The sequence below is a fragment of the Prionailurus bengalensis genome, chromosome B4, assembly GCF_016509475.1.
Source record: "Prionailurus bengalensis isolate Pbe53 chromosome B4, Fcat_Pben_1.1_paternal_pri, whole genome shotgun sequence".
NCBI lineage: Eukaryota > Metazoa > Chordata > Mammalia > Carnivora > Felidae > Prionailurus > Prionailurus bengalensis.
The window spans coordinates 75338821-75361927 of record NC_057358.1 but is presented as its reverse complement, the minus strand read 5'-3'; the positions used below and the strand labels follow the sequence as shown (position 1 = coordinate 75361927).

Below are 23107 nucleotides of genomic sequence, written 5' to 3'. Positions count from 1 at the left end.
GTATTATTGATTTCTTTTTCTTTTTTCTTGAATATATTCTACAGAGTTATGTCAAATTTTATAGATTTAAAAAAATTTTTTAGTTTAATTTTTGAGAGAGAGAGAGAGAGAGGGGGAGAGAGAGAACAAGGGAGGGGCAGAGAGAGAGAGAGAATCACAAGCAGGCTCTGTCCTGCTAGTGCAGAGCCTGATGTGGGGCTCGAACTCACCAACTGTGAGTTTATGACCTGGGCCGAAATCAAGAGTTGGACACTTAACCGACTGAACCACACAGGTGCTCCGAATTTTATGGATCTTTTTTGAATGACTAGAGCCTGGATTTATTTCTCAAGTCTGTTTTTCTGTTTTTTGACTTATTAATTTGTGTTTTCAGTTCTTTTATCTTCCTTTTCTTATGTTAGGTTTTGTTATTTTCTAATGCTTGATTATGAGCTTTCAGAAACTTAATTTTTTTCTTGTTTACCAATGAATCAATATAAGGATAGATAAAGATAATGGTTGCACTGGCATTATTTTGTAACTTTAGTATATAATGTTCTCATGTTCACAATATTCTACATAGGGTTTTGATTGCAGTGTTAACATAGGAGTTTTTTTCTTTTTACCCAAGTTTTGTTTAAAAAAACTTAAAAGTAGTTGGTATTTGTAAAAGTTATCTTCTGTGTAATACATTTCTCCACCCCCCCCTTTTTTTTTAGATAGAGAGAATGAGCATGAATGGGGGAGGAGCAGAGAGAGAGATGGAGAGAGAGAGTCCCAAGCAGGCTCTGTACTGTCAGTGTAGAGGCCGACGCAGGGCTCAAATTCACGAACTCCTGAGATCATGACATGAGCCTAAATCAAGAGTCGGATGCTTATTTGATTGAGCCACCCAGGTGCCCCATGCCTCCCTTGTTTTCAATTCTCTCTGCGACTCCTCAGTCAGATGCCGAATCTCCTGAAATGATCATCGTATCTTTTCAACCTAATTATTTTGTCTTATTGATCTGTTTTGTGGAAAATTGTCTTCGCGTTGTCTTCCAACCAACAGAGCAGCCTTTCCAAAAGAGGAGCCCAAATCAAGATCTACTGCCTTTGAAGAACAGGCAAGCTCTGTTCAGACAAGCTCTAGAGTCTCTCTTCCAAATTACCTGACACTGTGTGGGAAGAGGTGGGAACAAAAGGAGAATGCAACGGAACACAGTCTTTGTGATTTTTGCTTAGTCAGTGTGTCTTTGTTCACTACATTAGAGATATTTCCCCAGTGTCCTTCTCACAGCCGCCTTCACCTCTTTGTTCTTTAGGCTGTAGATGAGGGGATTCAGCAAGGGCGTGACTGCACTGTATTGCAAGGAGAGGAGCAAATCCAAAGAGGAACCCGAGGGGGGCATGAGATAACAAAGAAAACCTGAGCCAAAGAACAGGATCACTGCGATGAGGTGGGAGGAGCAGGTGGAGAAGGCCTTGCTTCTGCCTGAGGTGGAGCTGATGCGCAGGATGGTGGAGATAATACGGGCGTAGGAGAAAAAGATTGGGAGGAAGGTTCCCAGCCCGTGCAGTAAACTGGAGCAGAGCAGGATATTGGTTGTGATGGAGATATCAGAACAAGACAGAGGGAAAAGAGCAGGCAGCTCACAGGTGTAGTGGTGGATGGTTTGGGCCTCACAGAAGTCCAGGTTAATAGCCAAAAGCACAATGACGAATGCATTGAGAGAGGCCAGGCCCCATGAGGCCAGCACCAACCCCACACAGAGCTGGCTGCTCATCACTTGGCCGTAGAGCAGAGGGTGGCAGATGGCGGCATAGCGGTCATAGGCCATCACCGAGAGCAGACAGGCTTCAGTCCCCGAAGAAAAAAACACAAAGAACACCTGAGTCAGGCAGCCTTCTACTGAGATGGTTTTCTTCTCAGACAGAAGGTCCTTCAGTAGCTTGGGCATAGTGACAGAAGAGAAGCAGAGGTCCATGAAGGACAGGTTACTCAGGAAGAAGTACATGGGCGTGTGGAGGCGGGAGTCGGTCCTGATCACCAGCAGCAGCATCAGATTCCCCATCACGGTCAGGAGGTAAATCGCCAGGAAGAGCACGAAGAGCAGAGCCTGGATGTGGGGGTTGTCGGACAGCCCCGTGAGAATAAACTCGGTGATGATGCTGTGGTTCCTCCAGGCCATTTGTGGAGGGGATTTCCCTGGAATAAAATAGAAAGGGGGTGATATCATCTATGATTGTTCCCGTTTTTTAGGGCATCATCATGTCTTCTTATACATCCCTCCCTCTCTGCTTCGCTTGACCTTGTGCTCAGTATCTCAAGGCTGCCCTCATTGTATCTCAGGAAGAGTTTTTATCCTTTCTTGTCTAGTATTCACGTACTTTAGAGAATTCCATTCTTGTTTCACAGGGATTTGCTGGATAAATAGTATTGCTGCCTTGCTTACACATTAATTGTTACTCAATTTTCACTGCATGCTCCAAAGTTCAGAAATCCTTACCATCTTGTTTCAAAAGCCATTATATGACATATCTACAGCGAATGTTTTACGCCTTTTCTCCTTTCTTCATTCTTCTTGTTCAAAATAATCCAAGACTTCTTACTTCCTAAACAGCACAATAAACTTTAATAGGATTTTTTTTTTGTAGACAGAGTATATACAAAAAATCCTATTCGTTCTCACAGCCATTTTATGGGGTATTTTAGGCATAGAAATTTATCCCATGTCACCCCTGAGGAATATGATACTGAGCCCTATTGAGAACAAGTAGGAGAGCCAGGAAATAGATTCTGTAGTTTTTTCCTAATTCTCATCCCAGCATCTAGAAACAAAGACCACTTTTCCTGCCTTGACATTCAGACTTCTTCCTCATTTGTCTGAATCTATCTTTTGGCCTTTTTCACCCCTTTTGATACTAGAAAGGTCTATTTATTTTTGTGTCTGTGATTACATTGTTCTGCTTTCACATGTTCTCCTTTATTCCACTGACCCAAATTTTCATGTGGCTTCCAGCCTCCCCTCAAATCCTACTATTTCCAAGCTCAAGCTCATCTTAGACCCAAGTGTAGGTTCCCCGTGTGCCGGGGCCAACAGTGCAGTGTTTACCTTGGTGTGACTTCAGCTAGATCCAGTGGTGGTGAAGCATAAACAGCTGGGGAATTTACTTTTGAGGAGCCTGCATGGATAAAATTGTAAACAGTGTTGAAAGCAAACATTTCACGCGGAATCTTCTCAAGTGAAGTGGAATGATAAGTGTGTTCTGTGCTTATCAAAGATTTGGAGAGCAACAAGTTTTTGTGGGTAGGGCTATCCTGAAAACTGTTTCCATTTTTCTGCTTTCACTCCCAAGAGGGTACCTGACCACAGTATCTTTGGGGAGTTCAGGGTCCCATCTAAGAAGACTGTAGCGTTTTTGAAAAAAGTATTTTTTTATTAATGTGCTAACATCCACGTTTTGTGTGGATGAAGGTAGCAGCTATTTGTATCATATGATTTGGGGATATCACAAAAAAGGAGCTCACCTTCCTCACCATCCTAAACAGCAACTCAAACTGATTACAGGGATTTCTTTAATGACCAAGGACAAAGTCTTCTATTCAATTCTAGATTACATTCCAGGCATGAAAATAAATCAATTTTTAAACAGGAAATGAGTATTTCATTCACTATTTAAAATGAAAGATGGGGCGCCTGGGTGGCACAGTCGGTTGAGCGTCCGACTTCAGCTCAGGTCACGATCTCGCGGTCTGTGGGTTCGTGCCCCGCGTCGGGCTCTGGGCTGATGGCTCGGAGCCTGGAGCCTGTTTCCGATTCTGTGTCTCCCTCTCTCTCTGCCCCTCCCCTGTTCATGCTCTGTCTCTCTCTGTCCCAAAAATAAATAAACGTTGAAAAAAAAAATTAAAAAAAAAAAAAGAAAGACATTGGCTTTATTTCATACTAACATAAGAGAGACTCATGTCAGATTTACACGTGGGTGAGAACAAAGGACTGAAATCAAACAAGGGGTGGCTGAAAGGGTAAAATATGTATATAAGAGGATTTCACAAGTGTTCTAGACAACCCTTGCCCACACTGGTTTTTGGATTTGTTTGGAAAGAATAAGTGAATGAAGGATGTGTTTGGAAGGTCGGTTTCCAAGTGGCTTGAGGCTTCCTGGGGCTGGGTGCCATGTTCTGACCTTCTGTGCATGAGAAGTAATTTGAAAGGAGAGGAAGATATCAGTGCTGGAAGCAGGAGGGAGCCAAAGGTCAGTGTAACCCACTTGAGACTGTTCTCATAGCTGTCCTCTCCAGTACTGTGTCACACTATTCACGTTGTCACAGTGGTGGCTAGATCTGAAGGTTGTTCTAATAATAGAAAAAAGTACGAATAGAGAAGTTCTGTGCAAGCAGGGGAAAAAGTAGCTTCAGCAAGTCAGCATCTATTTCTGTTATCCTCATTTCATTTCAGGTGTCAGCTTTCTGCAATCTTTTGGGATCCTGATGCATAAAAGGATTTATGTCTAGGCTGTGAGATGTCCCTGTCACCAGTGTCATGAGGGAGCGAAGAGAGATCTTTCTGAGGTCGTGTCCAAGGCAGCTGGGACAAACGCAACATTTTCAGTAACAGAGACCTCAGGGGCCCATCTTGCGAAGGAGGTGGCCTACCAAGGAGTGGGAAGTTTCCACCACAGCTCAGGAAAGAGGAATGGGTTGAACAGGAGTCTCAGGGTCTAGCACTAGTGGGATGTATCAGGAGGTTCTGGGAGATGGGGTCAAGGTGGAGAATGGTGAGCAAAATTAAAACACATATAGAACTTTCTAGGAAGAAAAAGTAGAGGGATATCAGATATGTTGGAGGATATTACCATGCTCCTGGCTTTTCCTGGAGGAGGCAGCTCCTGTGTGTTCTGGCTTTCCCGTTCAGGTAGACACACCATTGGTAAATTCTCCCCATAAGAGAACCTATGTCACCGGAGTCTGACTATTGACAGAACAGATAGCTTTTTCTTCTTGTTGTCGGTAGATATTAGGCATCTGAATGGTTCAAACTTTAGGAACACTGAGGAGGCCAGAATATCAAGATTATTTCCTGAATACCTTAACATAGAGTGGTGTCATTCTACAGTGCAGGCCACTCTGTGGAAGGACAAGAACAATATCTATAAAGAAGCTCATATTTCCAACCAGCATATACTTCATTAAAACTTCCTCACATGATCTCAGATCTAGTAACCTGCCATCTCTTCGTTTACTTCCTCTGTGATTCTGAATACTATCTTAAAAATACTTCTTAGGTAAAGAACAATCTAATAAAACCAATCAGAGGCTGTCTATGCTTATGCAGCCATGGGCTGGGTTTGGCACCCAGGGGAAGCTGGGCCAATGCTTTGTATTCTCTGAAGTCTAGTCTGAAACCAAGTTCTGGACTTCCTAATTAACACACTTTCCAGCTGACTAGGAAGGTAAACAGTAAGAGGCACAGGGGAGTATTTGAAATTTCTGAATTAAAGCAATTATTTAAAGCCTAAAAGAACTTTTATTAAGCTGGTAGGGACTGGAGAAGGAAGGATAGGAAAAGGATTTTTAAATCTCTCTCTCTCTCTCTCTCTCTCTCTCTCTCTCTGTATATCCTCAACAAATGTTAGCCAAAAGGAATATATATATATATATATATATATATATATATATATATATGATTGAGCCTTGTGTTGGGCTCAATGCTTGGCATGGAGCCTGCTTGGGATCCTCTCTCTCTCTCTGTCTCTCTCTTTTTCTCTTCCTCTGTCCCTCCCCAACTGGCACTTTCTTTTTCTCACTCTAAAAAAGAAAGAAAGAAAGAAAGAAAGAAAGAAAGAAAGAAAGAAAGAAAGAAAATTTTTCCTTGAGAACTTAAAAGATTTACTCTCTGTGATTTTCAAATATACAATACAGTATTATTAATTATAGTCACCAGGCTGTACATTGCATCCCTAGGACTTATTTACTTTATAACTGGAAGTTTGTACCTTTCAAGCACTTTCACCCACTTTTGCCTACCCTCTACCCCCTGGCCTCTGGCAACCACAGATCTGCTCTCTGTGAGTTTTTTTTTAATTGGAATATATTTGACATATAACATTATGTAAATTTAAGATGAACAACATGTTAATTTTTTTTAAATTTTTAAATGTTTATTTATTTTTGAGAGAGACAGAGACAGAATGCGACTGGGTTGGGACAGAGAGAGAGGGAGACACAGAATCTGAAACAGGCTCCAGGCTCTGAGCTGTCAGCACAGAGCCCGACGTGGGGCTTGAACTCAGGAGCTGCGAGATTATGACCTGCGCTGAAGTCGGACGCTCAACCGACTGAGCCACCCAGGCACCCCCATGTTAATTTGATACATTTATATAATATGATTGCTATTGTAGTGATAATTAGCACCTCTGTCATGTTATATAATTATAATTTGTTTTTAGTGGTTGGAATAATCAGGTTCTAGTGTCTAAGCAAGTTTGATGATTATAATACAATATTGTTGCTTACATTTACTGTACTGTGCATTCGACCTCTAGGATTTATTTACTACTTGTTGCAAGGTTGTATCTTTAAATGAAATCTCTCCTATCTCCCCACCTCCCATCTTCTGGTAACCACCATTTATTCTGTTTTTATGAGTTTGGCTTTTTTAGATTCCATGTATAAGTGATACCATGTAGTACTTGTCTTTTTCTGTCTGACTTAGCATTAAGTGCTCAAGATTCATCTATGTTGTTACAAATGGCAGGATGTCCTTCTTTTTTATGGCTGAATAATATTCCATTGTATACCTACACCACACCTTCCTTATCCCTTTATTTCTTGATGGGCTGTTAGATTGTTTCCATATCTTAGCTATTATGAATGATGCTGCAATAAACACAGGATTGCATATATCTCTTTGATATCTTATTTTAATTTCCTTTGGGTGTATATGCAGAAGTGAAATGGCTGGATTATATGGTATACCTATTTTTGAAAAGTTTTTAATGTTTATTTTAATTTTTGAGAGAGAGGGAGAGAGAGAGAGAGAGAGAGAGAGAGAGAGAGAGAGAGACAGAGCGTGAGCAGGGGAGGGGCAGAGAGAGAGGGAGACACAGAATTCGAAGCAGGCTCCAGGCTCCAAGCTATTAGCACAGAGCCCAATGTGGGGCCTGAACCAATGAACCATGAGATCATGACCTGAGCCGAAGTCAGACGCTTAACCAACTGAGCCACCCGGGTGCCCCATGGTAGAACTATTTTTAATTTTTTTTGAGGAATCTTCATATAGTTTTCCATAGTGGCCGAACCAGTTTATATTCCCACAACATAAATACCCTACATCTGATAATATCTACCAATAATGGCATCAGACCCTTTTCAAGGCTTAGTAAGAGATAGCAGAACCTATGATGCGACCACTAGTTATTGCCAACCCCCTCCTTCCCTGGCTATATAAAATGTTTGGGTTGGGAACAAATTGGGGAGGGTGTTCATTTCATTGGCCTTATTGGGAATTTAGTATTTGTGGTGAGAAGTCGTTTCCTTCCTTTCTCATGGGGCAAGTAGGGTTGCTTTTCTTTTGTGGAATCCAAATGAACGGGCTCTTAAGAGAAGAACTCACAAAAACAGAGAATGCCTGCAAGCAGAATATACTGTGATCTCATTCCTGTTAGACATCTGCTTCAGCAGTAGACTTGCTGATCTTTCCTCTACGCCTGTCTGAGCCAGAAAGAGAAGAATTGGAAAAGCTGACAGATGGGGTGGGGAAGGAAATGGAGATTATACAGCACAGTTGAACTAAAGAAATGGAAAAAAAAAAGTTTCATGTATATTTGCCATGGAATTGGCCCTGCCCAATAAATGGATTACATTAAAATCTTGGGGTGCCTGGGTGGCTCAGTCGGTTAAGCATCCAACTCATGATCTCGTCTCAGGTCATGATCTCATGGCTTCGTGAGATGGAGCCCCATGTCAGGTTCTGTGCTGATGGTGTGGAGCCTGCTTGGGATTCTCTCTCACCACCCCCACTCTCTTCCTCTCCCCCGCTTGCACTCTCTCTCTCTCAAAATTAATAAATAAACATTAAAAAAATAAAATTTTTATGTATAAGAGACATTAGAAGAAAATATACCTAAATATGGGTGATGGAATTATTTTTTGATAATCATCATCTTTTCTTTAATGTATCTGCTTTCTTATTATAACTTAAAAAATTGGAAATACAGATGTGTTATTAATTAGTGCATGATTCGGTACCTGATAATGTTTTATGATAACATGTTAATGAAAAAACAAAGTAAAATGGAACTGAAGTGTTTTAACCCATTCATCAAAATGATGCGGGGTTGTGGAGCACAGGTCAAGAAAGAATTCTTGAGACATTGTATGGTGCAATTTAGTAAGTTTATTTCGGCAGCATGGGGACAGGACCCATGGGCAGAAAAAGCTACACTTTTGCTGTGTGAGACTGGTGGTTATCTGCTTAGGATCAAAGGGTAGAGGGCTTGCAGGGAGTATCAGATTACAAATTTCTTCGAATTTCTACTCACACAACTACTTTTGCAAGATTCCTCTGGTGCTTATCATTCAGTTTGATACTAACTACCAGTAATATACAGGCAGTTGTGAGACCCTTAGAGAATGTAGCAATCAGCACATATTAGATCCTTATTGAAACTGCGCAGACTATAAATCAGCCTAAATCTGGGCTAAGCCTAAACATTTTCCTGCTTCTGTCCCTCGTCAATAACATGCATTATTAGGTGTCTCAGTATTGCTGTACAGAAAATAACGTTGAATGAGTATAAGTTACTACAGTTTAATCTATTTTGAGAAAAATCATAAATAGCATGGAAAAATTTCTCAGAAGATACACATGTGGTGAATTATGTAACACACACTGCGTATTTCATAAACCCATGCTAAAATACATGAAAAGGAAATTATTCCAGAACAATGGACTAAAATCCCTTGCATTCCCCAAGTAGGCTAGATGGAAAAAATAAAGCTTAAAGGAGGTGAATCGTAGTAGAGGTCTAAATTTTCCTGACTTACCCTAGAACGAGCCACATTTTCCCTCATGTTTCAACTCCGAAGTAACAACAGAGTTCTTGGTATCACCCAAGTCACTGACCTGTCGCTTGTGCTGTCCAGAATTTTAGCAAGGGCTTGCCAACCGAAGCCCAAATGTCTCCACAGACACCAAGTCTGTAACTGTTCTTTCCCCGCGGTTCAATGTTTTGGTGAAATCTCATGGTTTTCAGTGACTTTCTGCACATTTAATTCTAAAAAGTAACCCAATACACACACATTTTAAAACTCAGTGTCAATGAAACAATAGAGAAATAAATTACGATTAAAGAAAACTTTTAATCAAGGTGACTATATATTCCACTGATCTGCCTTTGCGCCGGATTCAATCTGAACCACCTTCTCCTACCCTGACCTCACCCTCAAGGCATCTTTGTGTCTCTTTCTTAAGCTTTTATGTGATACCTTTTAGCATCTAAAACAGTGGGCCATCGGAAGGTTTTAGTGTCAACCCACCAGATATCCTGAAGCCTGTAGTTCCTTCCTAATTCATCATCTCTTTGTAGCCTGATACTTAGGCCATTGCAAACATTTCTCCAGCATTCTTCTCAGAGCCGCCTTTACTTCTTTGTTTTTCAGGCTATAGATGAGGGGATTCACTAGGGGAGTGACTGTGCCATACTGTATGGAGAAGATGAGCTCCAGCGGCGAGCCTGAAGTTGGCAGGAGATAACGAAGGAAAGCTGATCCATAGAAGAAGCTCACTGTGGTGAGGTGGGAGGAGCAGGTGGAGAAAGCCTTGCTTCTGCCTGTGGTGGAGCTGATGCTCAGGATGGTGGTTGCAACACGGGCATAAGAGAAGAAGATCAGGAAGAATGTACCAAAGCCATGCAAGAGTGTGGAAGCAATCAGGACAGTGACATTGCTGGAGATGTCAGAGCAGGACAAAGGAAAGAGAGAGGGTAGCTCACAGCTGTAGTGGGAGATGGTATGGGCTTCACAGAAGTTCAAGTTCATAGCCAGGGGGATGTTGATAACTGCATCCAGGAAACCCAGGCTCCATGAAGCCCATACCAGCCTTACACACAGCTGGCTGCTCATCATCTGGCCATAGAGCAGAGGGTGGCAGATGGCAGCATAGCGGTCATAGGCCATGGCAGACAGCAGGAAAATTTCTGTTCCTCCAATGGCAAACACAAAGAAAGCTTGAATCAGGCAGCCCTCTTTTGAGATGACTTTCCTTTCAGACAAGAGGTTCTCCAGAAGCTTGGGCACAGTGACTGAAGAAAAGCAAAGATCCAGGAAGGAGAGATGACTCAGGAAATAATACATGGGTGTGTGGAGCTGGGAATCAGCTCTGATCACCAGCAGCATCGTCAGGTTCCCCATCACGGTCAGGAGGTAAATCCCCAGGAAGAGCGCAAAGAGCAGCACCTGGACTTCGGGGTCAGCCGACAGCCCAAGGAGGATGAACTCCGTGATGGCGCTGTGGTTTCTCAAGGCCATCTAAAGAGCGTGTTTCCTAGAAGTAAATACAGGCATGGACTTGAAACTTCTCTTGATGACACCCAATTACAGAGGTAGGGACCCACTTTTATGTGTATACTCCTTCCTAATTATTTAGATTCCACGTATGCCCTTATTGACTATCTGGAATCCCTCCTTTCCCTTCTAGGGTTCGGTTCAAACTCACTGTGATATTTCCATATAGCTGTTATTCTGCTTTATTTGTTTATTTAAATGTTTCCTTAATGTTTATTTATTTTGAGAGACAGAGAATGAGTGGGGGGAGGGGCAGGGAGAGAGGGAGACACAGAATCCGAAGCAGGCTCGAAGCAGGCTCTGAGCTGTCAGCACAGAGCCCTAGTCGGGGTTCCAACTCATGAACCGTGAGATCATGACCTGAGCCGAAGTTGGATGCTCAACCGACTGAGCCACCCAGGCGTCCAGGTGCCCCACTGTTATTCTACTCTAAAGACAGGTGAGGATAGGGCACCTGGGTGGCTCAGCGGGTTGAGCGTCTGACTTCGGCTCAGGTCACGATCTCACGGTTTGTGAGTTGAACCCCACGTTGGGCTCTGTGCTGACAGCTCAGAGCCTGGAGCCTGTTTCAAATTCTGTGTCTTCCTCTCTTTCTGCCCCTCCCCTGCTCACACTTTGTTTATCTCTCCCTCAAAAATAAATAAACATTAACAAAATTTAAAAAGATGGCTGGGGGAATTTGCAAATTTGTTCAGACCTAGTTGATGACTAATTCATTCCGCCTCCTTCAACTGAGCACTGCTTTGTCAGCAGTATTCTGTGTGTGTTTCATGCATTGTAGCAGAGTTGCTAGGGGGATATTTCAACATTTGCCTCCTCTCCTCTATTCTCCAATCTGTTCTTGCCTCATTTCAAAAACCCTCCTAGGATTCATAATTGCTTAGTAGCATCATTTTGTTTTTCTTCAGCTTTTTACTGTTGATGATATACATTAACATATATTGTTAATTTGACCCTCTGGAACAAGATTAAAAAATGATTGTGTGTGTGTGTGAATTTTGGATGTGGGACAAAAGAATGAGGGAAGTTATTGCTGACTCCTTTTTTGCAAACTGAAAAATGAGTATCATAAATTATGTAACTTGTCCAAGGCCATGACTTGTATACCTAGCCTTTCTTTCCTACAGTGACTTTCCTTTAAAGCCTGCCTTCAAATTCTCCATCATACATGGCATTTAGACATTAAAATTGGTCTTAACTGTTTTGGTCTCAATGCTGTGGACAGACAGGTGTACTTGTTCCTGAGCACCCACAGGAATAACTTTCTCTCAGCTTTTACTCGAACATCTGCTCTACTGGAAATGCCTTTTAGGTAATTAATTGAAATCTTATTTATTGTTTTACTCCCATCTTAATTTTGACCTGTTATTGAGATCCTTTGTGATCATTTGCTTCTTTGAACTCCCACAGTACATAATGATAATAAAAAATAGCTATATATATATATATATATATACACATATATATATATTTTAATCGAGGGCCTAATATGTCCTTGGCACTCTTAAAATTGTGACATTTTCTCATTTAATTTCACAATTAAATGAGAATTCATTTCACAATTCTGGATAGGTCATTCTATACTAATTTTTCAAATCTAGAATCAGGAGTATGTGAGTGTTTTGCCTTCCCCGAGTGAATGAGTGGCTACATCAGGACTTCACCCGGGTCTTCATTCTTCTCATCTGGCACCTCTGCCTCCCTGTTTCTTGCCAATTTCTTAAGGACGCTAGCTCTCATCTGGTGGCAGCCTTGGAAGTGCTCCTTAAAGCACTTCTTAAAGAAAGGTCTACCTTAAAGAACCTAACATTCAGCTGTGAAGGATGCAGTTAACTGACAGCACCCAGTTGCAGGACCTTTGAGATTAACCACAGCTTTAGCAGAGGCCAAACTGTTTGCAGGGAGGCAGTGAATGAGCATGCCTTCTCTACGAGGAGGTCGTTGCTCTGACCTCCCACTGGCTTGGATGAATATTTGTCAGATCCGTACTGCAGTCTGAAGCTCTCCTAGACAATTCTGTTGGTCTTCCCCCTTTCCCGTCGCCGGTGTCACATCTGAATCACAGTCTGAAGGCTTTTCTGACCCAATCCTGATTCCTCCTCTTTATCTTTCCCAGGCCCTGCCCCATAAAACTTCGTGTAATCCTCACCATCTGCTTCAGGTGAGCAGGATCTCACCTGATATGCTTCCACTCTGTGCTAAGTCATTAACTCACCATAAACAACTCTATTCATTTTATGACATTGCTGAATCACCATCTTATTTTGGCAGTTAGTGGTTCGAATATTTATGTCATTTTATTTCTTTTTCTCCTCCCGCCACCAAACAATGACACTATATCGTTCTTTGATGAGGGTAATTATGCTCTACATTACTTGGTATCTATCATAGTACTTGGCCCAATGAGAAGCACATACGGTGGATCTTTTAGCAGTTGTTGTTGGATGAAAAAAGAAAGCCATGAAGTGAATTGGACAGACTCGTTAGCTAATCTTCTTTAGAAAAATTTTCAGACCCGTAAGCTTGATAAGGATCCAGCAATAAGAAGACAACAGAGGGGGAAGCAAAGAAATGGTACGTGTGTATATGTGTGTTTGCAGTGGGTGTATAGATTGTCTCAGTTTTGAGCAACTATTGGTGTACCTAACATATTCCATGCCTGCTATCCCATTTCAGACTCTATAAGAAAGGCTAACATGACATTACCTGCTCATTCATTCATTTTCCTGAGCATTAATTTATTTAGTTTATCCATTCATTCTTTAATACATCTTTTCCATTAACTTAGCCTTCTAAGTTCTATACATTTATTCATTGATCTTTCTTCCATCTGTCCATCCAAAGCTCCATCCATTCACTCATGAATTTCCTGCTGTATGTCAGGTAATGCTGGAGTTAGAGAAAGCCACATTGCAGATACTTATGTTGAACTGCTATATACATGCACATTTCTCTGCTAGATTTTAAGTCAGTCTTATCAAGTATCCAGGGATGACTTATCTTTCTAGACTAGTTCCTTATGCTTCATTTGAAACTTGATATAGCACTCCTTGGTGCTATATTAAACACCCCTTGGTTGGTATCTTCACGCGTTCTTCTGACCAGTCCCTTGACCTCTTAGTCTGCCTTTTATTCTCTAGCTTTGTTCTGACACCAGAGTCTGATGTTGGTATTGCCCAGAGGACTCACAACAAAAAGTTAAATCCTGAAAAACTAGCCGAGTTTTCAGTCTTTGTCATTTTCTTTACTTGGACAAAAAAGTAGAGATGTCTTTTCTCCACTATTAATATTAAACATTCATAAAGATCCCAAGACTCTGAGTCTCACTTAGAAGCTAGATCTAGATGACAGCTCAGTCTGTCCCGTAGGTGAATCTGTAGTTTTAGGATGGCCCAATTTAACTCTGATTCAGCAAACAATGAGAGCAACTTTCAGGACAAAGAGTCCATTTTAAAGAGCCTCTCTCATCTCTGAGTTTGTCGAGTTCTTTCCAATGAATATTTTCTCTATCTTCATTTTTTTAAGTGTATTTATTTATTTATTTTGAGAGAGGGAGAGAGAAGAGAGAGAGAGAGAGAGAGAGAGAGAGAGAGAGAATGAACAGGGAAGGGCAGAGAGAGAGAGAGGGAGAGAGAGAATCCCAAGAAGGCTCCACACTGTCAGCACAGAGCCTGACACAGGGCTCCAACTCTCGAACTGTGAGATCATGACCTGAGCTGAAACCAAGAGTCAGATGCTTAACTGACTGAGCCACCCAGGCACCTCTGTGTATGGTGATTCTATTTGTTTATGAAACAGCCCTGACACATACCTTTCTTATAGATGAGGAGCTAAGACACAGAAAAAGTTGAGTAACTTTCTCAAGATCATAGAGATAGTAAGAGTCAGTTGGGGGGCGCCTGGGTGGCGCAGTCGGTTAAGCGTCCGACTTCAGCCAGGTCACGATCTCGCCGTCCGTGAGTTCGAGCCCCGCGTCAGGCTCTGGGCTGATGGCTCAGAGCCTGGAGCCTGTTTCTGATTCTGTGTCTCCCTCTCTCTCTGCCCCTCCCCCGTTCATGCTCTGTCTCTCTCTGTCCCAAAAATAAATAAACGTTGAAAAAAAAAAAAATTTAAAAAAAATAAAAATAAAAAAAAGAGTCAGTTGGAATTTGGGCTCAGGAACTTTGCATATGACATTGTCATATCCTGTCTAAGGGGATGGGTATCTTGGGTCACTCCTTGGTGAAGGAGCCACATAGCATAATACAAAGTACCTAAAGTCTTGTTAGACTCACATATATTTAATTTTTAAAATGTTAGTTAGTTGAACAAATGCTGGGATTGGTGGATTATTGAGAATGAGAAGAGAGAGAGGTCCAGTGTTTCTTTTATTCACCGAATGTGGGGATGTTCTCCATGGCCAAATGCAGATGGGATGGGGTAGGAATTTGGTTACTGAGTGGCAAATGGTATAAAGATCTTTGGATGTCTAGACTCACACCAGGGCTGCGGAGGAGGGATGAATGTAGGAGAGAACTGAAAAGGAACTTTTTGAATCCAGATATTTTCCCTCAAACCTGGTCAGACTCCTGACCCATTCTCTGTGTGCTTCACATCATAAATATTTACTGGGGTCAAGGGGAGTTAGTAAACGAAAAAAAAAAAAAATGAACTTTTTATAGTAGATGTGGTTTGGCATCCTAGAAGAAGAGGGTTTTCTCAGGGTGACCATTATCTGTTGTCTACTCTGATCTACTCTGGTGTGTACTCGCTACTAGCCCCATCCACCTTGACCTTGATGCTTCCACCTGCTGGTCCCAGGTTTCACTGAACTGCTAGAGCCCAGGCCAGGGCAGACTCTGAAGCCAGGTTGCGAGACATGCCAGACCCCCATGTTCAGCATAACTCACTGAGGGTAGAGAGTTCTTCTCAGGTAGCTGGATGGGACAAAGGCCCCAGTGTATGGAAAAAGTGATTTCTGGGTCAGGAAGCTCAGTCTCCAGCAAACAGAAAGCTAATGAGAAGAGAAGAAGGCTGGATTAGGAGAGGGAAGATAGGGACCAGGAAGGAGAGAAGGGCAATCAGAGAGGACATTACCGAGTTCCAGGCTTTTTGTGATTCAGACTTCCTGCCGCTTTGGTCTTTTCATGATGAGATCTCATCTGGACTGGGACGATCTCTATGCCTATGGGAACAAATGTTTCTGTAGCCTAGTTACAGGAAAGGCGATCAGTCCTTTTTTTTTTTTTTCCTGTTTGGAAGTCACAGCGAGAGCAGAAAACTGATTATACCAGAGCTACTCTTAAAGGTAGAAGCTTCAAGACCAGCATTTTCTGAGTTCTGTCTTGCTCCTGCTTTTCTCTCCTACTCGATAGGTGGTAAGACTATCAAATCCTCAACAAAAACTGAAGAGCTTCCCTCCAGTGGTCATAGGCCGCACCACACGGGCATCTTTTTATTTAATTTCCTCTCTGATTTTAAATACTGTCATAGGAGAATCCGGGAGGTGAGTGATTCTCACATAAAACCCTTGAGAAGGGTATATATAGATGAGGCAGTCAATAATTGGTGAACTGAGCCTGGCAGCCTAGGAGATGAAGGAGCCAATGTCCTTTATTCCCCGAAGTCATAGCTTGAAGCCCAATTTGAAACTCATTAACTAGACAAGTTGAAATTTGTAAAAACTTCAGATGATTCGATTTGGTATGGTCTTTTGGAACTTCTGTGTTGAAGTTATGGTCTAGAACGAAATCACTGTCCCCAAATGTAGCACCTTGGATTATTGAATCTTTCATGCTGAAAGAATTTGAGAAATGGCAGGTGCAGGAAGGACTTTCTGATCTTCCCCTGACACAGATCATAAAACTCTCACGTAAGAGGTGCCCTCCCTATACCTGGAGGAAAGGGGCGTCCTTATTTCTAAAGTGAAGGGACACAGAGAGGAATCTGAACAGGTCTTGCTAACTACCCATCCCCATTCTCCTCACTTGCACTTACCATACTTAGCTCACCTTTGTCTTATCACATCTTTCCATGACTTTCCAGTCTTTTGCATAAAAACAGGTTTGTACGTTTTGATCAACATGTTCCCATTGTGAGGTGTTAGCTAATCTATGGGGGTAATCAAATTGCAGTATATATCTAAAACAAACAGGGGTGCCTGGGTGGCTCAGTTGGTTAAGTGAGTGTCCGATTCTCGATATTAGTTCACTAGGTTGTGATCTTGTGGTTGTGAGATCAAGCCCCGTGTTGGGCTCAGCGCTGAGTGTGGAGCCTGCTCTCTCTCCTTCTCTCTGCCCCTCCCATGGTCACTCTCTCGCTCAAAATAAAGAGACATTTAAAAACAAACAAATTGCAGTATATAAGTATATTATTATATCAATATGTTATCTACTTTAAACTTATACAATGTTATATTTCAATTATATCTCAGTAAACCTGGGAAAATATCCCACTTGAGTTTAACTGTTTCTTCTGGTCTTCATTTTCTTATGAAGATTCCCATGTCACGCAAAACTTAAATAAATTTGTATGGGTTGTGATGAGCACCAGGCGTTGTAAGTGCTGAATCACTAAATTGTACACTGAAACTAATATTACACTGTATGTTAACTCACTGGAGTTTAAATAAAAACTTGAAAAAGAAGAGACAATGTGTATGCTTCCCTTTTGTTTGTCTTTTGTTCCAGGAGTCCCAGTCATGAACTTAAAAGGGTGGAAGAAAAAGATTTTTTTCCTCCCTACAGGTATAAATATTTCAACTGACTTTAGAAACTTTGGATTCATACAGTGTTTAAGGAATTAATAAGGTTTTTTTCTTTTAATCTTAAGAAATGCTAATCTTGAGAATTCGGGAAGAGGGAAACAGAAAATAATGAACACAGTTACGATACGATCCCTTTGTTTTAATCACTACATTCTCCCCTACTTATAAGAAAAATTTTCAAACAGCCAAATTAAGATATAAAATGAAGCAGTATATTATTAATATTGTCTTGTTTTTTTAGCATGCTAGATAAGATTCTTTTAAAAGGCTAGCGTTTTTAGAACAAACAATGTTGTCGTTTAAATCTATCATTCGTTACAATTGTAACAGCACTCCAGCTAATGTTAAGGGTTAGTTTAAGGGTCAGGGCACCGGGGTGGCTCAATTGGTTGAACGTCTGACTGTTAACTTCAGTTCAGGTTATGACCTCAGGGTTGTGGGATTGAGCCCTGTGTCGGGTTCTGTGAGGAGCATGGAGGCTGCTCTCTCTCTCTCTCTCAAAATAAATAAATAAATAAATAAATAAATAAATAAAATAAAAAAAATAAGAGTTAATTTAAGGGTTAGCAAATTAACACACCCCTCGCTTGCTCACTTGATCAGTGACAAAACTAATTTACTTTCTTTGAGATTTGCAGACCACTGGCCTTGGGGAATGAAAGACCAGAATTTTCCCAGGTCACAGAGGCCAGAAAGTCTGTTTGAAATCTCACAGGCTTTCTGATTAGCCCAGTAGCAATCTTTTAGCAAAATGTTTTTTTTTAAGGTCACACAAATGACTTTACCAACCTCCCTCTGCGCATCTGTAGACCTTGCCCTCCTTTGCAGAAAGAACAGAGTACTCTTGCACAACCACCCCTGGGTACCAAGGAACCAGACCTTTTTGCACAATCCTCTCCCGGGCACAAGGAACTAGATACAACTTCTTGCACAACCTCCAAGCACCGAGATAGCTCTGTAGCTGGCATCATCCAGTCTGCAGGTAATAAAGAAATGTCACAGACCAGAGCACTCCCTGAACTGAGTAAACCCCTTTAAAGATCTCTGGGCCAGGCAGAAACCCTGGCCTTCGGACAAGAGTTCGCCTTCCCCAAAGGTGGCCAGCCTCCCGAATAAAGCTCGTATTCCCTTTCAGTCAAAACTTGTCTCTTGAGTATTAATTGGCCTTTCAAGGGACGGGCAGCCAAACATGGGTTTCGGTCACACAATTACTATTTGGTACAGTTATAATATTAAATGTATATTTAGTGCTCATTAAATGTGTGTGTGTGTGTGTGTGTGTGTTACAAAGAAAATCACAGGCCCCAAATGGCATCACTTAGCTTAAGGCCCCAAGTCAGTAAACCAAGACTTAATAATCTTCCTGCAGTTTCAACCCCTCAGAAATGTAACCTTTAACCAGTCAATGTGGGAATTTCCTGGTCAGCACTAGGAAATTTACTGAAAGACATCCTAGCTTTCCCCTTAGGAGGGCAACCTTGCCTAAAACAATGGATTCTTTGCTAATAATTTCCTTTTTTCCACTCCCTCTCTACTTTTAAAAACCTTCCCTCTGGAGCTCCCCTCTACTTGGCTGATAGGATGCTGCCTGATTCATAAATCAATTAATAAAGCCAATTAGATCTTTAAAAAAAATTTTTTTAAAAAACATTTATTTATTTTTGAGAGATAGAGACAGAGCATGAGCAGGGAGGGGCAGAGAGAAAGGGAGACACAGAATCCAAAGCAGGCTCCAGGCTCCAAGCTGTCAGCACAGAGCCTGATGCGGGGCTCAAACTCACAAACGGTGAGATTATGACCTGAGCCAAAGTCGGACGCTTAACCAACTGAGCCACCCAGGTGCCCCAAAAGCCAATTAGATCTTTAAAATTTACTTGGTTTTTGCAGACATCAAATATACATTACACATATACATATCAAAGCACATTAAAGTACTGAATAAAACCAAATCTGATGTCCTTGGGGAGTGTGGCATGGTAAGTTAGAAAAAATGCTTTTGCATATGCAGATTGTTTTCAGAAGGAGGTTATAAAACGCTTTCATGGGGTGCCTGGGTAGCTCAGTCCGTTAGGTTAAGCGTCTGACTTTGGCTCAGGTCATGATCTCACGGTATGTGGGTTTGAGCCCCGCCTTGGGCTCTTTGCTGACAGCTTAGAGCCTGGAACCTGCTTTGGATTCTGTGTCTTCCTCTCTCTCTGCCCCTCCCCTGCTCATGCTCTGTCTCTCAAAAATAAATAAACATTATCGGGGCGCCTGGGTGGTGCAGTCGGTTAAGCGTCCGACTTCAGCCAGGTCACGATCTCACGGTCCGTGAGTTCGAGCCCCACGTCAGGCTCTGGGCTGATGGCTCGGAGCCTGGAGCCTGTTTCCGATTCTGTGTCTCCCTCTCTCTCTGCCCCTCCCCCGTTCATGCTCTGTCTCTCTTTGTCCCAAAAATAAATAAAAACGTTAAAAAAAATTAAAAAAAATAAATAAACATTAAAATAAAACCCATTTTCTTTGCACTGTTTGCACGAGGTAGTGAGCTCTTCCATGCAAGTGTGTACTCTTTTCAAAATTTTGTTAACATATTAACTCTTACTATGCTTTTGTGCGCTGCAAGCCAAGAGGTAGTCATGAATACCTACAGTTCCTTAGTGGTTCTATGTTACCTCTCTGCCGAGGTTGTTATAAAATATTGTTATTTTGGACACTAATGCAGTTAAGACTATTTCTAGTACTCAAGCAAGAAGCAAAACAGAACAGACTGAAAATGAAACAAAATGTTGAAATGGGCTGAAACATGTTTGCCTTATATGAAAACCTAACGTTTGATAATTATAGATTGGGATAAAACATTTTACATGAAGAATTGATAATTGGCTAAAATGGCTTAGACAAATATCCTTTAGGTGGAAAGCCTGCGGAGTTCTACAAGGGCAGTCTGAGGGCACCAGGACATAAAGAAGTGGGAGATGTGCAGAGAGAGAAGGACCACAGACAGGGCTTTTGGTCCTCCCAAATGGAAAGAGGTCATCATAAGCCTTGGGTAGGAACTTATGTCTGTATTTTAGTTTGTTTCATTCATTCATTCATTCATTCAGAGAGAGGGAGAGTGCATGAGCGAGTGGGGTAGTGGCAGAGAGAGAGAGGGAGAGAGAATCCCAGGCTGACAATGTGGAGCCTGACCTGGGGCTTGATCCCAGGAACCGTGAGATCATGACCTGAGCCGAAACCAAGAATTGGATGCTTAACCAACAGAGCCACCCAGGCGCCCCGAGTTTCATTTTAAAGTCCTGGGCCAAAGCCTTTCTTCATTATCAGTCCCAGGCATCGACGCAGTGAATTCCCTATATCCATACATATTCTGGGACAAGGAGATGTTCTACATTTGACAGCTTCTCAATGATCTCCTCTCCAGGCTGACTCTTTCCCCATCTCTGTGAAGCACTATTTGCTCTGCCCACTTCTCTCCCTTCTCTCACCCCTCCCTTTCCGTCCACTTCATTCTAGCTTTGATCCCTTTTATGAGCTATTCTTGTGGTAGGAGTGTTATGTTTATATGTTTACTTGGTGTGAAAGGCAGAATTCTAAAGATGGCCCTTCAAGATTCCCAGTCTCTTGTTATTCAAACCCAGATCTAGAGACTGCTGTGAAGGGATTTCGTAGATGTAATTAAAGTCCCAGATCAGTTGACCTTAAAATACGAGATTATACAGGTGAGCCTAATCTAATCACAGGAGCCTTTTAGAAGCAGAGTTTTCTCCAGATGGAAGCAGGAGGGGAAATGAGCGATTTGGAGCGTGAGAGGTAGGCGATACGCTGTTTTGAAAATGGAGAGGGCCCTGTGCGAAGTGAAGGGGCCTTGATAAGGAGGGAATGACCCCCTGTCAGCAGCCAGCAAGGAAATGGGGACCCCAGACCTACAGTTTCAAGGAGCTGAATTCTGCCAACAACCAGAATGAGCTTAGAAGCAGATTCTTCTCCAGAGCCTGTGGATAAGAGCCCAACCCAGCCAGCAGCTTGATTTCTGTGAGACCTGTGAGACCCTAAACAGAGAACCCAGTCGAGTCTGCCCAAATTTCTGACCTAGAGAACCGGAAGGTAATAAACGGACGTTATTTTAATTTGCTAAAGTTTTGCTAATTTATTATGACAATAATAGAAAGCAATAGAGAACTAGTATACCTGGTAAATTGTGACTTGCCTCTGTTGGCTACATTTTTCTTTCCGCCTATTTCGAGACATTTTACCACCACCCATTCATTATCCTTTCCTCCACCCCCCCAAAGCTCAAATCTTTGTTTTCCCTTTCTCAGAGATCCAGGATCTTTTATGCCTATAAAACCTTTCCCCCGGCACATTAATTCAAATTAAACATTCAGGATGCAAAATATTTCAGGGTCCATCCCAATTTGAATGATTTTCAAAAATGTGAATCATGACTTGACATGTCATTAACTAAAACTGTGAAGCTGGGGTTTTCTGATTTACGTGCTCTGTGTCTGAATAGGATTGATTCTGAGCCATGGCAAGCAAAATAGCTTCCAGCACTTTCCTTGGTGATTTTTCAAAAGGGAGCATCAGCAATGCATATGGCAACATGTGACAAAATAGGAAATCAGGAACTTAATGTCAGTCATGAGATTTCTTGCTGCGGTTCTGTTCTGTTTTCTTCATGTTATATCTCTTCTGTGCTGAGACATTGTAAATATTTTATCGTCATTCTCCTCAGAGCTGCTTTCACCTCCTTGTTCTTCCAGCTGTAGATGAGCGGATTCACCAGGGGCGTGATTACACTGTACTGTATGGAGAGGATTAGCTCCAGAGGTGAACCCGAGGTTGGCATGAGATAGCGAACAATGGCTGAGCCATAGAACAGGCTCACAGCAGTGAGGTGGGAGGAGCAGGTGGAGAAGGCCTTGCTTCTGCCTGAGGTGGAGCTGATGCTCAGGATGGTGGAGACAATGCGAACATAAGAGAAAAAGATCAGGAGGCAGGTCCCAATGGCATGCAGGAGCGCAGAGCAGAGTAGTATCGCAGAGTTGGTGGAGACATCAGAGCAGGAGAGAGGGAAGAGGGAAGGCAGCTCACAGGAGTAGTGGTGGATGGTTTGAACATCACAGAAGTCCATATTCAAAGCCAGGAGGATGTTCATGAGTGCATCCAGAAAGGCCACAACCCAAGAACCCCACACCAGCCTCTCACATAGCTGTTTACTCATCACCTGGCCATAGAGCAGAGGGTGGCAGATGGCGGCATAGCGGTCATAGGCCATCACTGAGAGCAGGCAAGCCTCAATCCCTGTAGTGGCAAACACAAAGAATACCTGAGCCAGGCAGCCCTCTACTGAGATGGCTTTTCTCTGAGACAGGAGGTTCTCCAGCAGCTTGGGCACAGTGACGGAAGAATAGAAGAGGTCTTGGAAGGAGAGGTGGCTGAGGAAGAAGTACATGGGTGTGTGGAGGTTAGAGTCTGTATGGATCACGAGTATGATCAGCAGGTTCCCCAGCAGAGTCAGAAGGTAAATCATCAGGAACAGAACAAAGAGCAGAGCCTGGACATGGGGGTCAGCAGACAGCCCGAGGAGAATGAACTCTGTGATGCGGCTGTGATTCCCTGAGGCCATTTATGGTCACTGTTCTTTAGAGAAAATTTAGGAAGACCATTCAATTTTCTTCTTTCCATAACAGTTTGCAGAAGGTATTATTCTTTGTTATTCATTCCCTGTATCTTTCCCTATATATCCCTCCTGCCTGGTCTGATCTTCATGTTCATAGCCCTCATATCTGCCTTCGATGGTTCCATGGAGTCCTTCTCCTCCCTGGCTCTCTGCGGTGCTGTCTCTGAGCTCTGGA

The 23107-nt window shown here is 42.3% G+C and overlaps 3 protein-coding genes across 3 annotated transcripts; all 3 read right to left on the bottom strand.

Annotated features, from left to right (window-relative positions):
* Window positions 1-812: 812 nt before the first annotated feature.
* LOC122472327 (olfactory receptor 8S1-like) lies at window positions 813-3624 on the bottom strand. The gene has a single exon (XM_043561745.1). It carries the CDS (start codon window positions 2196-2198, stop codon window positions 1227-1229), a length of 972 nt encoding a protein of 323 aa, XP_043417680.1. The 5' UTR covers window positions 2199-3624; the 3' UTR covers window positions 813-1226.
* Window positions 3625-8829: 5205 nt separating this feature from the next.
* On the bottom strand, window positions 8830-10743 carry LOC122472325 (olfactory receptor 8S1-like). Its single transcript, XM_043561744.1, has one exon. It carries the CDS (start codon window positions 10487-10489, stop codon window positions 9536-9538), a length of 954 nt encoding a protein of 317 aa, XP_043417679.1. The 5' UTR covers window positions 10490-10743; the 3' UTR covers window positions 8830-9535.
* An 11187-nt stretch (window positions 10744-21930) lies between these two features.
* On the bottom strand, window positions 21931-22878 carry LOC122472324 (olfactory receptor 8S1-like). Its single transcript, XM_043561743.1, has one exon. It carries the CDS (start codon window positions 22876-22878, stop codon window positions 21931-21933), a length of 948 nt encoding a protein of 315 aa, XP_043417678.1.
* Between the last annotated feature and the right edge of the window lie 229 nt (window positions 22879-23107).